The sequence below is a fragment of the Peromyscus eremicus genome, chromosome 12 (genome assembly GCF_949786415.1).
Source record: "Peromyscus eremicus chromosome 12, PerEre_H2_v1, whole genome shotgun sequence".
Taxonomy (NCBI): Eukaryota; Metazoa; Chordata; class Mammalia; order Rodentia; family Cricetidae; genus Peromyscus; species Peromyscus eremicus.
Genome location: NC_081428.1, coordinates 76,984,590 through 76,998,774, shown reverse-complemented (window position 1 = coordinate 76,998,774; position 14,185 = coordinate 76,984,590). Strand labels below are relative to the sequence as shown.

Below are 14,185 nucleotides of genomic sequence, written 5' to 3'. Positions count from 1 at the left end.
GTTTATAAACTGTTCTGCTCTCAATTGCATTTGAAGTTTCTGTGCCGCTCCATTGTTTGTTTCACTATAAGAAGTAGATGTCTCTCCATTCTCATCTGCTCTATCCCTGGAGCAGCACAGCAGCAGCCCAGCCTCCTGGGAGGGCTGTCCTTACACAGTGAGGTCTAAGAATGCGCCAAAGTCCGCAGTGCACTGGCTGGGACTCCTGAGCAGCCAGCCGGGAGCATGAAAGCCCAGAGATTTTAACACAACAGAGGAAAGCCAAATATTTCCTTACTAAACCAGAGTAGACTGTTTATGTGAAATCATGACCACCAATCAAGGTATGTCGTCATTGTTGCTTCATTTTCTAGTGTACCTTTCATGTTATTTTTAGAGTGTGGATTACTATAGAATCCATGTGCCAGGGCCGGAGTTTGGTCTTATTTAAAGTTAAAAATAAGCCTCACATTGTTTTTCACCTTCAGGATTAAAATAACTGTTCCTCACAGCTTTTGTCTTTTTAAGGAAGCTTTCTCTCTCTTAACAAAATACAAATTTGTTTGGTTAATAAAAAACAGGCGCCAACTAAAAATCTTGTCGTTCAGCTGACAAGAGAGGGAATGAAAAGGGGAAAAAGCTAGTTCCTCCTCTTTCTTCTGCTTCCGGTGTGACCAAGGTAAGAAATGTTTGCTTCTAATAGCAGGGTGTCAGCGTTGCCCTGTGAACAACACAAATTCTTGCAGTCTGGGTCTCCTCTAGGGAAGGGATTTGGGGGGATTTGCATAGTCCTTGGTTATGTGTGTAAGATAATACTGCAGAGACAAGTAGGCTTTGTTTTAAAGAAAAATTGTTAATGGTGGTATTAAGTCACTGTGGTTTCCTTGAATATTCTAGAGATCGAATTCATGAGAAATTAAGTCTTTTTTTACTGTTGTAAAATTGTAATCACATGACAGGAAGTAGCTCCTAAAATACTGTTTTAAACTGAAATGGGAAACTGGGTCTGATGGCTGAATGGGAGGGTTGCCACAGGTTCCCAGCAAGCTACGTAGTGAAAGCCTGTATCAACAGCACCCCCAACTCACCCCACCCGGGACTCCCCACAAAACCCCACCAAAATTTGTGAATCTGGCCAAGGGGTGATTAGGCAAAGCTTTAACTCCAGCACTTTCAAGGCAGGGGTATGAGGGTCAGAAGTTCAAGGCCAGCTTGTGTTAGATGATACAATGTTTCAAAAATCTGAGAAGTGGAACTAAGGGAACTGAAGAGATAACTTAGCACTGGACGCTCCCCCAGAGGACCCACGTTTAGTTTCCAACACCCAGGTCAAGCATTTAGCAGTTGCTTGTAACTCCAGCTCTAAGGATCCAAAACCTGCATCTGGCCTCCACAGGCACCTGCACACACATAGCACACACACACACACACACACACACACACACACACACACTCGAACACACACGCACTCATAGAGACTGCTTTAAAAGAATGACTGATATGGGCTCCTTTCTTCAGCTATTTCTTACTGTTACAGTGTGGAGTTATAGCCTGAAAAATGCCAGATGAGGTGAAACAGAACTGACCATCCTCCAAGTTGCCGAAATTCCTTTCCTAGCGGCAACTCTCTCCTTCCTTCCGGGTCAGCGGACACACTATGTAGAAGTCCAGGGTGGGGCTGATTCCTCTCCTGCAGCAGAACTCCCCGTGGCTCTGAAGGATGCTTGCCAGGCCCTGCTTCTCTCCCTCCTAGGCAGAAACCAGATTCCTGCTCAGGGCTTCCACTTTTCTAATGTGGCATTCAGGGTTCCTGTAAGGTCTCACAGGTTGCCATGGACACTCCGCTTGAGACATTTTAAAAGAAGAAATGCAGCAAAAGGGAAGTAAGCATTCTCTCACTCCATTGGCTAAGTTCTGTTTTTCTTGAAATAGCTTCTGCCTCCAAGAAGTTTGGTATGACTAGAGCAAATCTGCATTCCCCCTGGGAAGGTGGTTCCGGGCAAAGGGACCAATGTTAGAGCTGAGACTGGCCCCAGAGTGAATGGACAGCACTCTGGAGACAGAGCACTGAGCAGTGTGGCCTTCATGAGTGCCTTTCAGAAGAGAGAAACAACTGAGAAGACAGTAGCACTTCCTCATACATTAGTGGGTAATTTTATTTCTGTTAAGTTGTGTAAGTTAAATATATATATATATATATATATATATATATATATATATTTAGTATACATGTCACTTGTACCTTTTATAATATGTCTTTGGGATTTTTTTTCCTGGTTTGTTTGTTTTGGTTTTTGCTGCTGTTTGGTACTTTGAGACAAGGTCTCAAATAGCTCTGGCTAGCTTGGAATTGAGTATGTAGACCAGGATGGCCTCAAATTTGGAGAGATCTCCTGCCTTTGGTGAGATTGCAGGAGTGCACTGGCAATGCTGGGCTTCGTTTATCTGTGTAATTTATTTGATGTGTATGGTGCTTTGCCTGTGTGTGTATCTGGATGCCACTTGCAAGCCTGGCGCCTGCAGAAGCCAGAAGAAGGTGTCAGATCCCTTAGTCTAGAGTTACACAGTGTGGGTGCTGGGTATCGAACCTAGTCCTCTGGAAGAGCAGCCAGTGCTCTTAACCACTGAGCCATCTCTCCAGCCCATTATATCTTTTTAAATGACTTTCAAAAGCTTTTCTCTTTTAAAGCTTACACCTGTAAGAAAGTTTTTTCACATAAAAGGCAAAATGGAACAGAATATGCTGAAGGAGTCAGTAGTATTGTGCAGTCCTGTTAAAGAGTGCTAACTAAGTCTTCATTTCTTTTAGTCTTTTAGGGGTTAATGTTGCTGGAGAATTTCTCTCCAGCTCCCGCCACCAAGTCCCGCCAGTCCCAGAGCCCACTTATAAAATAAACACACAGACTCTTACATTATTTAAACTGCTTGGCCATTAGCTCAGGCCTGTTATTGTCTAGCTCTTACTCTTATATTTAGCCCATTTCTATTAATCTTTACTTTGCCACATGGCTCATGGCTTACTGGTACCTTACATCTTCCTTGTCCTGATGGCGGCTGGCCGTGTCTCTCTCTCAGCCTTCCACTTCCCAGAATTCTTTTCCTTGTCCCGCCTATACTTCCTGCCTAGCCAATGGCCAATCAGTGATTTATTTACTGACCAATCAGCAACACACTTGACATACAGACCATCCCACAGCACTTCCCCTTTTCTTTTCTTAAAAAGGAAGGTTTTAACTTTAACATAGTAAAATTACATATAACAAAACAATTATCAAGCAAGAATTACAGTTACAATATTAAAGAAGAGATCCTATCTATCTTATATTTGTAAGTTTAAGGTTTTATATCTAACTTATCTTTTATTATAACTAAGGAAAATTGTAAGTATCTAGTCTTTAACCACATCAAAGACCTCAGAAGGATATACTACTACCTGAGAAATGGAGAAGGATATAAGCAACTTTTAGGAGTCTTGTAGGGTAGACAGAGACAGCTGGCAGCCTGGACAGTCATTCAAAGTTCTCTTGTAAAGTTGGGGCATCTGTCTTCAGCCCACAGGCCTAGAGTCTCTTATTCACTTTTCTCTGTGTCCTGTAGAATGTCTGGCAGTTTTCTCTGCAAAGCAGGAACCTGAAGGACCATTTTGTCAAGCAAAGTTCAGTGGTCACCTTTGTATGGGTCCTGCATGTCCAGTTGATTAGACAGTCCAGGCAAGAACAGTTTCTTGTCCAAATGGCTATTTTTGTCAAGGTGAAGATAAACTCCGTATGGAGTGTCTTCGATGCCCATCCTCCTCTCTGAAGTAAATCGGTGCTGTCAGGAGCAGACATGTCTCACTGTCCAGAAAGTCTAAATTTTTAAAACATTTTAAATGCCATATTCTGTAGGTCTTTGAAGTGTTTGAAGACTACCTATCTATCTGAAATATAACTATGTATACCTAAAAGACTTAACTAACATGGCTACAAATATGATTATCATAGATGACTAATTATTAATCTATTTTTTAATTATCCATTATAATTTTAAATGAGTTACATAAACATAATACCTCAAACAAGAATAGAAATATACATACAGTATAACAAAATTAAGTTTAAACTTGTATCAATAAACTAAAATCTATAGCGATGTAAAACATTTTAAACAAGTTGTTACTCTTTAAAAGTAGGTTCATTAATCTACCCTTTCATCCTATCATATCTAAACTATCCCTTTTTTTTCTTTAGAAAGAGATTGTATTTATAATCAACCTGATTTAAATAAAAATATTGGTTTTTCTCTGTCCCACACCAGAGGGCTCTTCTGATTTGGGACACAAGAATCTCTTAACCATTTTTTTTTTTTTGAGCAATATGTCTGGGTTTAGAGGGGGAGTGAGCCAATTCCATCTCTAAAGCCAGCTTGGTATATTTGGGAATTTGGGCGTAGCTTCTCTTACTACTTCCTGCTGGAGGGGGGCGCTGTATCTTCTGGAGACAGAAAGAAAATTTTAGGATCATGGAGTAGTCCGTGAGGCTGTATCGTCTGAGCCAGTTGCCTTGAAACCATTCTGAATGTTGAATCATCTGGGCCATGGTGTCACTGGAGACCTTTCAGGGGGTCTGGGCTGGTCAAACCTGATGTATCTTAATCTGGAACAAATCCATAGTCTCTGGCTTTCTGTGGAAACAAAAGCAGAGACTCTTTTCCAAAGCAACATATCCTTATATCCAAATTTTGAAGTCAAGGTACCTTTAAAATATACATTTTGGCATAACTCAACAGCTTTTACAATCAAATGTTTTTCTGCAGTTACGAATATCAAAGAGAACATAATCCAGATTCTCTGTGTGGTAGCCATCTTTACGTGGCTTATTTTTTTATATTAGCTTGAGCCTATTCCTTTTAAACTGCAGCCTTCTAAGCCTGAAATGGCGCAGTGGCTGCTGGCTCCGCCCACTTCAGCTTCCCAACATGGCGGCGGTCCGCTTTCCGCCAGCTCTGGGAGCCATAACTCTCAGAAATAGTGGGTCTACACTTTTACCAAAGTAGCGTGTAGCCCAGAAACCTCTTTTTTTGTTTTGTACTAGCAAAGGCTAAATCCACTACACAGCTTAATGTGCCACTTGCAGAGGCCTCATTCCCACCATACTGCAGGTCGAGAGCGCACGCTAGGAACCCGCCAGTAGCTCAAACCGGCAGCTGCCGCTCATTTGAGAGAGACAATTAGGAAGCTGTTTTTAGGTCCGTTTTAGAATCTTTTTTTTTAAGTTTTTAGGTGGAAACTCTTGCCACCACGTTGGACGCCATTTGTTGCTGGAGAATTTCTCTCCAGCTCCTGCCACCAAGTCCCGCCAGTCCCAGAGCCCACTTATAAAATAAACACACAGACTCTTACATTATTTAAACTGCTTGGCCATTAGCTCAGGCCTGTTATTGTCTAGCTCTTACTCTTATATTTAGCCCATTTCTATTAATCTTTACTTTGCCACATGGCTCATGGCTTACTGGTACCTTACATCTTCCTTGTCCTGATGGCGGCTGGCCGTGTCCCCTCTCCGCCTTCCACTTCCCAGAATTCTTTTCCTTGTCCCGCCTATACTTCCTGCCTAGCCAATGGCCAATCAGTGATTTATTTACTGACCAATCAGCAACACACTTGACATACAGACCATCCCACAGCAGGTTAATTTTATTCATTTATTTTCTGTAGTATTGTTGTGTGTCTATATGTGTGATGTGTGTCTATGAGTAGGTTTGGGTAGCAGATGTCATGACGAACACATGGAGTCAGTGGACGACTTTTAAGAGTTGGTTTTCTGGAATGGAACTCAGATTGTCAAGCTTGTACTGTGTCATGGCTAATCTTTGTTGCCAACTAGACACATCTGGGAAGAGGGAACTCCAATTAGGGAATTGCCTCCACCAGACTGGCCTGTGGTCACGTCTGTGGGGAGTGGTCTTGATGACTGATATAAGTGCCCAGCCCACTGTGAGCAGCACCAGCCCTAGGCATATGAACCTGAGTTGTACTTAAAAAGTAGCTGAATGTGAGAGAGGGAGCAAGCCGCTAAGCAACCTTCCTCCATAGTCTCTTGCTTTAGTTCCTGCCTCAAGCACCTAGCCTGGCTTCTCTCAGTGACCAACTATAACCTTAAGTCAAATAAATCCTTTCTTCCTCCAAGTTGGTTCTGATCTATGTTTCCCACAGCAACACAGAAGCAAAATGGGACATGCCTCAAGCACTTTTACCTCCTGAGCCATCTGCTGGCCCTGGCTTTTGTTTAATACACCTAAACCTATGCATACCTTAAATTGTAATGTAAGCAGGTGTAAGGTTAAATTTGTTACTGCTTGTAGGTAGCACGATATGCTTTATTTACTTTTGTTTAAATTATATTTATCATATTTATTTGTGTGTATGTGTGCACACATGTGTAAGTGCATGCATGCAAGCACACATGCATGGACATGTGTATCACTTACTGTCATGTATCGCATTTGGATTTTGAGAAGTGCTTGAGGAAAGACAAAAAAAGTGCAAGAAGAACATAGGTTGAGAAGTGGAGGCCAGCGAGACATTATTGAAGCTTGTTTCACAGAATCTGGTAGGCTAGGATGTTAGCCTCTGTAAATCGTATTTGCAGAAACCTGACTGTCAGAAAAGCTAACCAGAGGATCAAATACAAAATGAATGAAAATCTACAGAGTGTGGAAAGATTTGCTCATAAAAAGGATCTATTTTTCCTTTTTGCAAAGAAGCAGTAATGTTACATCTATTTTGTTTGTGGGAATTAAAACAATAGTAATTGGTATTAATTGCATGCTAATTCAAATATAAGAAACATTGGCTAGTTTGATTTTGTTTTTCTTTCTTGCCATATATTTTTTTTGTGACTTAATGGGAAATAGTTTGGAAGTGCCCCAAAGGAAGAACAAAATCCAAGATTTCAACTTAATATATAAACCAACCCTCTTGTGTAAATGAATTGGCTGTAACTCTTACAATAAAAAATAAACAAAAATTAACTTTGCCCTTCAAATGACTTTCCCCCTGAGTTTTGTTTTGTTTATGCATGCGAAGTGAATAAATTTTCATTCATTATCTCCTTGAATTGAAGAGCCTTTCATGATATGTCCATCTTAATCTTCTCTTGGAATTGTCAGAGCTCCTAATAAATGGCTTTTTGTAAAGCAGGTAACATCCTAGGGTTTGTTTTTTCTTATTCAGAAGTACTGTGATGTCTTTAGATGCATAGAACAGTTCTGATACCAAACATGAATTTTTTCCCAACACAAACTTTAATTCTCCAGCTTTCCCTTTGGTACTCACCAATCGGGTGTCCCATAGTTTAATTTTGGTACTAACAGCCCCGGGAGTTCACCTCAGAACTCAGAGTTTGAATATATAGTCCCACCAGACTGCTTCCACTTCTGACCAGTTAGCTCTGTATGGGAAGTTCTATTACTCCCTAAGGAGTATGCCAGTTGCCTAATGTTCTGTTACCCTGTAAGGTCAACGGCTTGCTAGAAGTGCTCACAGAACTCAGGAGAGCTCTGTACTGTCAAATTTACAGTACAGGGTACAGATGAAATGTGTCAGGATGCCCCACCTTCTGACAGGTAGGCATACATTCCCACCTGAAAGCTCTAGGGAAGTGTCATTGAGAGGTTTGGTCACGTAGGACATGACTGATTATATTAACTCAGTCTCCAGCTTTTCTTTCTTTCCAGAAATTGTGAAGAACAGGAGTTTGAAAGTTGTCAATTAGTCTTCATCTTTCTGCTAAGGAGTCCCACCTGACACTATCCAGGATCTCACATTTTTAGAACACAAGAGGCTCCTGTCACCCAGGAAACCCCAAGGATTTTTGGAAAACCCAGTTGGGAACATCACACTGCTATTTCTTAGGAATTTCCAGGTGGTTTAGGAGATGCTCTTGCCAGAATCCAGAAACAAGGATTAAATACCATATATTTCTGTGGCACAAATAGATTCTAAAATCAACTAATCTTACTTTCCCCAACTACATGTGAAGAGGGATCCATGCTTGGCATATAAATATTGGCCATGACTTAAACACGTTGCTGTGAGCCTAAATAATTTCTTATAAAACATTAGCAACTCTTCATGGTACCCCTGTTCTCATTTGGGCGAAACTTTAGTGGAGTTGATCAAAATCATAGGATTCTTTTCACAGAGCTTCCATAGTGAATACGATTTGATTTAAGCCAAGAGCAGTGATTCTCAGCTTGACTGTGTGCGCATCTAGTAGGGAGTTTAAAACCTCTGACACTGGGAGCCCACCCCACTGGAGAGTCTGACAAAACAACTTGAGGTGCAGGCAAAGGGTAGTGGTTTCCTTTTTTAAGGTTCCACAAGTGATTCTAATAGTAGTTATTGCTGAAAACCCCAAACACTTAGTTTTCCCATGCAGTACATATCTCAGGAAGATACTTTTTGCTAACCGTAGTTGGAAGGCAATTGATACTAGAGCATGCAAGGCATACAAGGGTTTAGGACAGTCTGAGAATAAATGTAGCACTGCAAGTCTACTGAATATATCCTGGAGTTGGTTGTAAGCTGATCAAATGAGTTATGATTCTGCTAATGAGTTCCGTTAAACATGGAGACTTTTACTTGCCCAAGGTCAGAGGATGAGTTAGGAAGAACCAAGGTTACAGAATTGCAACATGGGTTGATAGTTAGTTGTTTTTACTGTTTAGGTCAGGAACTGTATGTAAACTTTTATGTAAAAGGTCAGATTATAAGTACTCTGTTGTTCATATAGTGAAGAACAATACATGCATGCATGCATGAATGAATATAACTGTCCTCCAGTTATTGGCAAAATAGGTGACTGGCAAGACTTGGTCTGTAACTCCACCTATTGCAATTATTACCTTGGCAGGGTAATGATTTTGCAGATCATCCCTGGTGTCTGTCCCTGATAAACTGTTTCTAGTACTAACCTAGTGGAGATAAGTAACTCCTAACCTTTTCTCTGATACTTCTTACCCTTTGGTATGAGAAGAAATTGGCACATATTCCATGTATGGAGAAAAAAAAAAGTCTTGAATTCTGTGGCACTAGATTTGGGCAGAATTCTTAAAACGGATTTGAAGTCTAAATTCACCCTGTGAACATTCATTTTTAAAAGTTTTAAAAACAAATCTAAAATTCCATTTAAAATCTGAAATTATTTCTTAAACTCAGCTTTATAATACAGCAGAGTGTTTCTAATGATTTTCTGTGATTGATGCTTTTGTCTAAAACAATATTTTTCAATTCACTTAGATTAAAATCGCTCTGGAACGTTTGTTTAATGATGCAAAGATGTGTTTGATTAAACAAAATTCACCTGCGGTCAGGAGGCTGAGTCAGCAGCTAGCTGACAGGAAGTGGTGGGGAGGAGGCAGGTGAGAAAGGGTTTATGAGGAGGGTGAGGAGAAGCATGAGGGCTTTTTGGAGGATGGGAACAAGGACAGGAAGTGAGCTGCTTGCTATTCAGCCTCTGAAGAGAAGAATTCCACCTTAACCTTTGAATCTTGAGTTCTTTAGAGGGAGAGAGGTTTAGTTAAGTTCCCTTCAGAGCTTTGTGAGAGTTGGAGAAAGAGGGAACAGAATTCCCTCCGGCTACAGCCCTTGTGGCTTAATCGCTGCTTGTAGCTGGGGAGTTGCATTTGCTGATTCCAACAGCTGTGGCTTAAAGGGCAGCAACAATTTTAAAAAGGACAACAGTAAAGTAACACAGCTTAAAATAATATTCCACAACAATAACCTGGGAGTGAAATCAGCTTTTCAGAAACGGCAGCTATGTAGTACAGACCTAACTATCAAGGGGAACCTGCCTTACTGTGTTCCTGGATTCTAGAGAGAATTTGTGAGATTCGGTAGTAGGAGCATTTTGTCAGCTTCAGAATTGAGAATCAAGTGTACGTCAGAGGTAGAAAGATCTGGAAGGGTGCCAAAGTTCTGAGGACCCCAAAAACAGGCGAGAAAAGTGTCTCAAAGCTGGTAAACAGAGCAGGTAACTTGTATTCTGCTTCCATCAGTTGAGTTATCCCAAATTGAGGTTGGACTGCTCTTAGCATATGTATTGGAGTTTTAAATTCATTGTCTGGGATACTTGGTCTTTTGAAGCTCCTGTCTGCATCATCTGGGCTGAAATTGAGGTCATAGGAAGCAGAGATGTAATCAATGTAATCACTTGAGTTTCTGAGTAAAACCCAAGGGTTTATAAGCTGGATTCCAGGTATGCCTACAAATTAATCATGGATATGGAATCTGACATCAGCCTATCCACTTAATCTCTCTGTTAGATTTCTATAGTGGACTTAAATGTCTTGTTTATATCACCCCATAGATTTCTGGGTGGGGGGATGAAATAAAGCATAAAATGTGCTTTGCAAACTTCAAGCTTGATTCAGAAATGAGCATTCAGTTTCATTAGACACTGTTACTCTCGTAATTTAATTGTAGCAACAATTTTAGTGGTATCAAAAGCAAGAATCTTTGTTACAGACTATGTAATTGTTAAAACATTGGTATATATGTTAAAATTGTATGAAGCTCCAAGTCAGTGGTTCTCAATCTGTGGGTCACAACCCCTTTGGCAAACCTCTGTCTCCAAAAATGTTTACATTATGATTCATAACAGTAGCAAAATTACAGTTATGAAGTAGCAACGAATAATTTATGGTTGGGGTCATCACAGCATGAGGAACTATATTACAGGTCACAGCATTAGGAAGGTTAAGAACTATGGCTCTAAGTTATGATTGTCACAAGTTTTGTGATGTTTTCAAATGTATACAGCTAAGGAACCACAAGTTCCTTGAGGAAATTGGGAAACACACAGGAAGTTTTTGAGCTCTCACCCCACGCTCTTTCTTCCCACTATGCTGGTATTTGTGACTGCTGTCAACAAAGTTAAGGAAATCAATCCTTAGAGGAAGGACAAATGATTTAACCCATAGTTACTGAGAGCAAAAGCAGAAAACAAGCAAAATCGATGAGAGGCTCTGACCCTGAATACAGTTGGCCGTAAATCTCACCAATAAACTCCCCTGCCTTCTTCCCTTCCTAACTGTAATTTCTATTTCAAGCTCCTCTCATTCTGGAGTGTACATTTCATATTTTAGAATATGTCTATGCATATCAGCTGGATATGGTGGTGCATACCTCAAATCCCAGGAGTCTAGAGACAAAGGCAGGAAGATTGCAGTGAGTTTGAGGCGAGCCTGGACTACATAGTTAACCTCTGTCACTAAACATATACACATTATCATGGTTTGAATGAGAATGTCCTCCACAGACTCATAGATTTGAATACCTGGTTTCCTCCACAGACTCATAGATTTGAATACCTGGTTTCCAGTTGGTGGAACTGTTTGGGAAAGATTAGGAGGTGTGGGCTTATTGAAGGAGTGTGTCACTGGGGGAAGGCTTTGAGGTCTCAAAACTCATTTGCTTTGCCCATTGTGTTCCTGCTTGTGGCTCAAATATGAGCTCTCAGCTGTTCCTGTAGCCATGCCTGGCGCTGCTGCCCGCCCCCCCATGATGCTAATGAACTCCTAGCCTTCGGGAACAATAAACTCCAAATAAGCTGTCTTTCTTGGTCCTGGTGTTTTATCATAGTAATAGAAAAGTGACTAACACACACACACACACACACAAAATTTTCATTCATGTATATTCATTGTGTGTGGTCCTGGGTTACAGAAAGACAACTTTAGGTACATGTTGATATTGTGCTTCAAGCGTATACTATTCCATTCTCCAGTCCTCTACTTCCCCCTCTTTCCTACTACCTTTGTTCTCCTAGACAGACTCTACTTTCTACTTTCATATCATATATACATGCATACATCATTTTATATATCTGTATTAAGACCTAGCAACCACAAATGAGAAAACATATATTTGTCTTTCTGAAAGTGACTTAATTTTCTTGACATGAGTATCTCCAGTTGCATCCATTTTCCTGAAAACCACATGACTTCTCTGTGGCTGAAAATTTTCCATTGTGTACATGTACCGTATTTTCTTTACTCATTCTTCTATTGATGGATACTTAGCTTGGCTCTATAATTTAAGTATTGTGAACAGTGCTACAATAAGCATTGATAAGTAAGTATCCGTGAAATACTGACATGGAATGATATAGCTGGGTCACATGGTAGATCTGTGTGTAGATTTTGAGAAGCATCCATCCTGATTTCCATAGTAGCTAGACTAGTTTACATACCACTAGCAATGTATGAGGTTCCCTTGTCCTGGCCAGCATGTGTTTTTGGTTTCCTTAACAACTGCCTTTCTGAGTGGGGCAAACAGGGTCTCAGTGTCAATATAGTTTTACTTTGCAATTCTCTGATGACTAATGAAGTTGAACATTGTTATCATGTTTATTGACATATTTCTTTTTCAAGAATTGTCTATTCATTTCATTAGTCTATTGATTGATTTGGTTATTTGCTTTCTTGTTCTGTAGGCCTTTTTATTTGTTTGTTTGTTTTTAGTTATTGATATTCTAGATGTCAAGATATCAATTCTGTCAGATGTATTCTCCCATTCTTTTTTTTTCCCCCATTTTTTTCAAGACATGGTTTCTCTGTGTAGCCTTGGCTGTCCTGGAACCTTGTAGACCAGGCTGGTCTCGAACTCACTTTGTTTTGGGAGTCATATTGTTTACCCTGAACAATTACTAGAAAAGATGTTTCTTGTGCCTAGTGCTGGGCTAGTGTATGGTTTTTGTTGGGAACATTGACAGCTGAAGTGGCATAACTTCATTTAGATGATAGGTAGGTAGGTAGGTAGGTAGGTAGGTAGGTAGATAGGTAGATAGATAGATAGATAGATATCAAATGTATCATATAATTTTAGGTAAATGTAAAATAATATGATTCCTTGAGGCTTTATCAAACACCGTTGATGCTATTTGCCCCTATTCCTTCATTCTCCTGTTTTGACCTCCCTCCCTCTTCTCAGATGAAACCCTCCTCCCTCCCAGTTTTTCTGTTGCCTGTTCCATATCACCTGTGTCTTACTACTCTTCCAACCCACAACCTCCCGCTGCTGCTGTGGTTCTACTTTCCAGATTTCTGCAGTTACTCTATGTAATATTCTCACATCTGAAGATTTGTAGCTAGGAACCACAGATAAGAGAGAACACTGGGACTGGGTTACCTCACTAGACATAAATTTTTCTTGGCTCTGTAATTAGCTCCATTCATTTACCTGCAAATCTCACGATTTCATTTTCCTTTGCAGCTGTGTTTATGTTATTATCCTTTTCATTATCCACTCACCTGTCAAAGGATGTTAGGATTGTTTCCATTTCCTAGCTATTGTGAATAGATTGGTAATGAAATGAACTCTACTGAGCATATGTGTCGTAGGATGTCGACTCCTCTGAGTAAATGCCAAGGGGTGGTGTAGCTGGGTCATATGGTAGGCTTATTTTTCAATTTTTGAGCATTCTCCATACTGATTTCCAGAGTGGCTGCACCAGTTTTCAGTCTCATTAACAATGACTAAGGGTTCTTCTTCCCCCACAACCTCATCCACATTTGTTGTCAGTTATGTTGATCTTAGCCATTCTGACTAGGGTGAGATGAAATCTCAAAGGTGTTTTAATTTGCATTGCTAAGGATGATGAACATTTTTGAAGTATTTCTCAGCCACTTTTAATTCTGCTGTTGTACATGAGAATGTGTCCATGATCTCTTTCTCAATGTTTGTTGTTGGTGTGTAGAAAGGCTACTGGATTTTGTAAGTTGATTTTTTTTTTAAATCCTGTAACTTTGCTGAAATTGATGCTTGTTTCTAGAAGATTTCTGGTGGAATTTTTTGGATCTCCTATGTATAACATGTTATCATTTGCAAATAGAAATGACTTTGACTACTTTTAATATTTCTATTTCTTTAATTTCCTTCCTTTGCCTAATTATTTTGTCTGGAATCTTCACATCTGTGTTCATCAGGGATATTGGTCTGTGGTTTTGTTTTTTGTTGTGTTTTAACAGGTTTGGGTATTAGTAATACTGGATTTATAGAGCAAGTTTGGTAGTTGTCCTGTTTTTATTTTGCTTTTTAAATAATTTAAAATGTATAGGTTATAGTTCCTTGAAAGTTGGTTATATGCTGTGAGTTCCTCTGGGTTTTGGATTTCTTTTTAATCATAAGGTTGTTTGTTTGTTTGTTTTATTACTATTACAGTCT

The 14,185-nt window shown here is 39.9% G+C and overlaps 1 protein-coding gene across 1 annotated transcript in view; it reads left to right on the top strand.

The window, feature by feature from the left end:
- The first annotated feature begins 204 nt into the window (after positions 1-204).
- The window catches only part of Fgd4 (FYVE, RhoGEF and PH domain containing 4), a 129,625-nt gene continuing 115,644 nt past the window's right edge, over positions 205-14,185 (top strand). Inside the window, exon 1 of the mRNA XM_059277045.1 lies at positions 205-323. Within this exon, the coding sequence (XP_059133028.1) occupies positions 308-323 (16 nt within the window). The 5' untranslated portion in view covers positions 205-307. The remainder of the gene's footprint in view (positions 324-14,185) is intronic.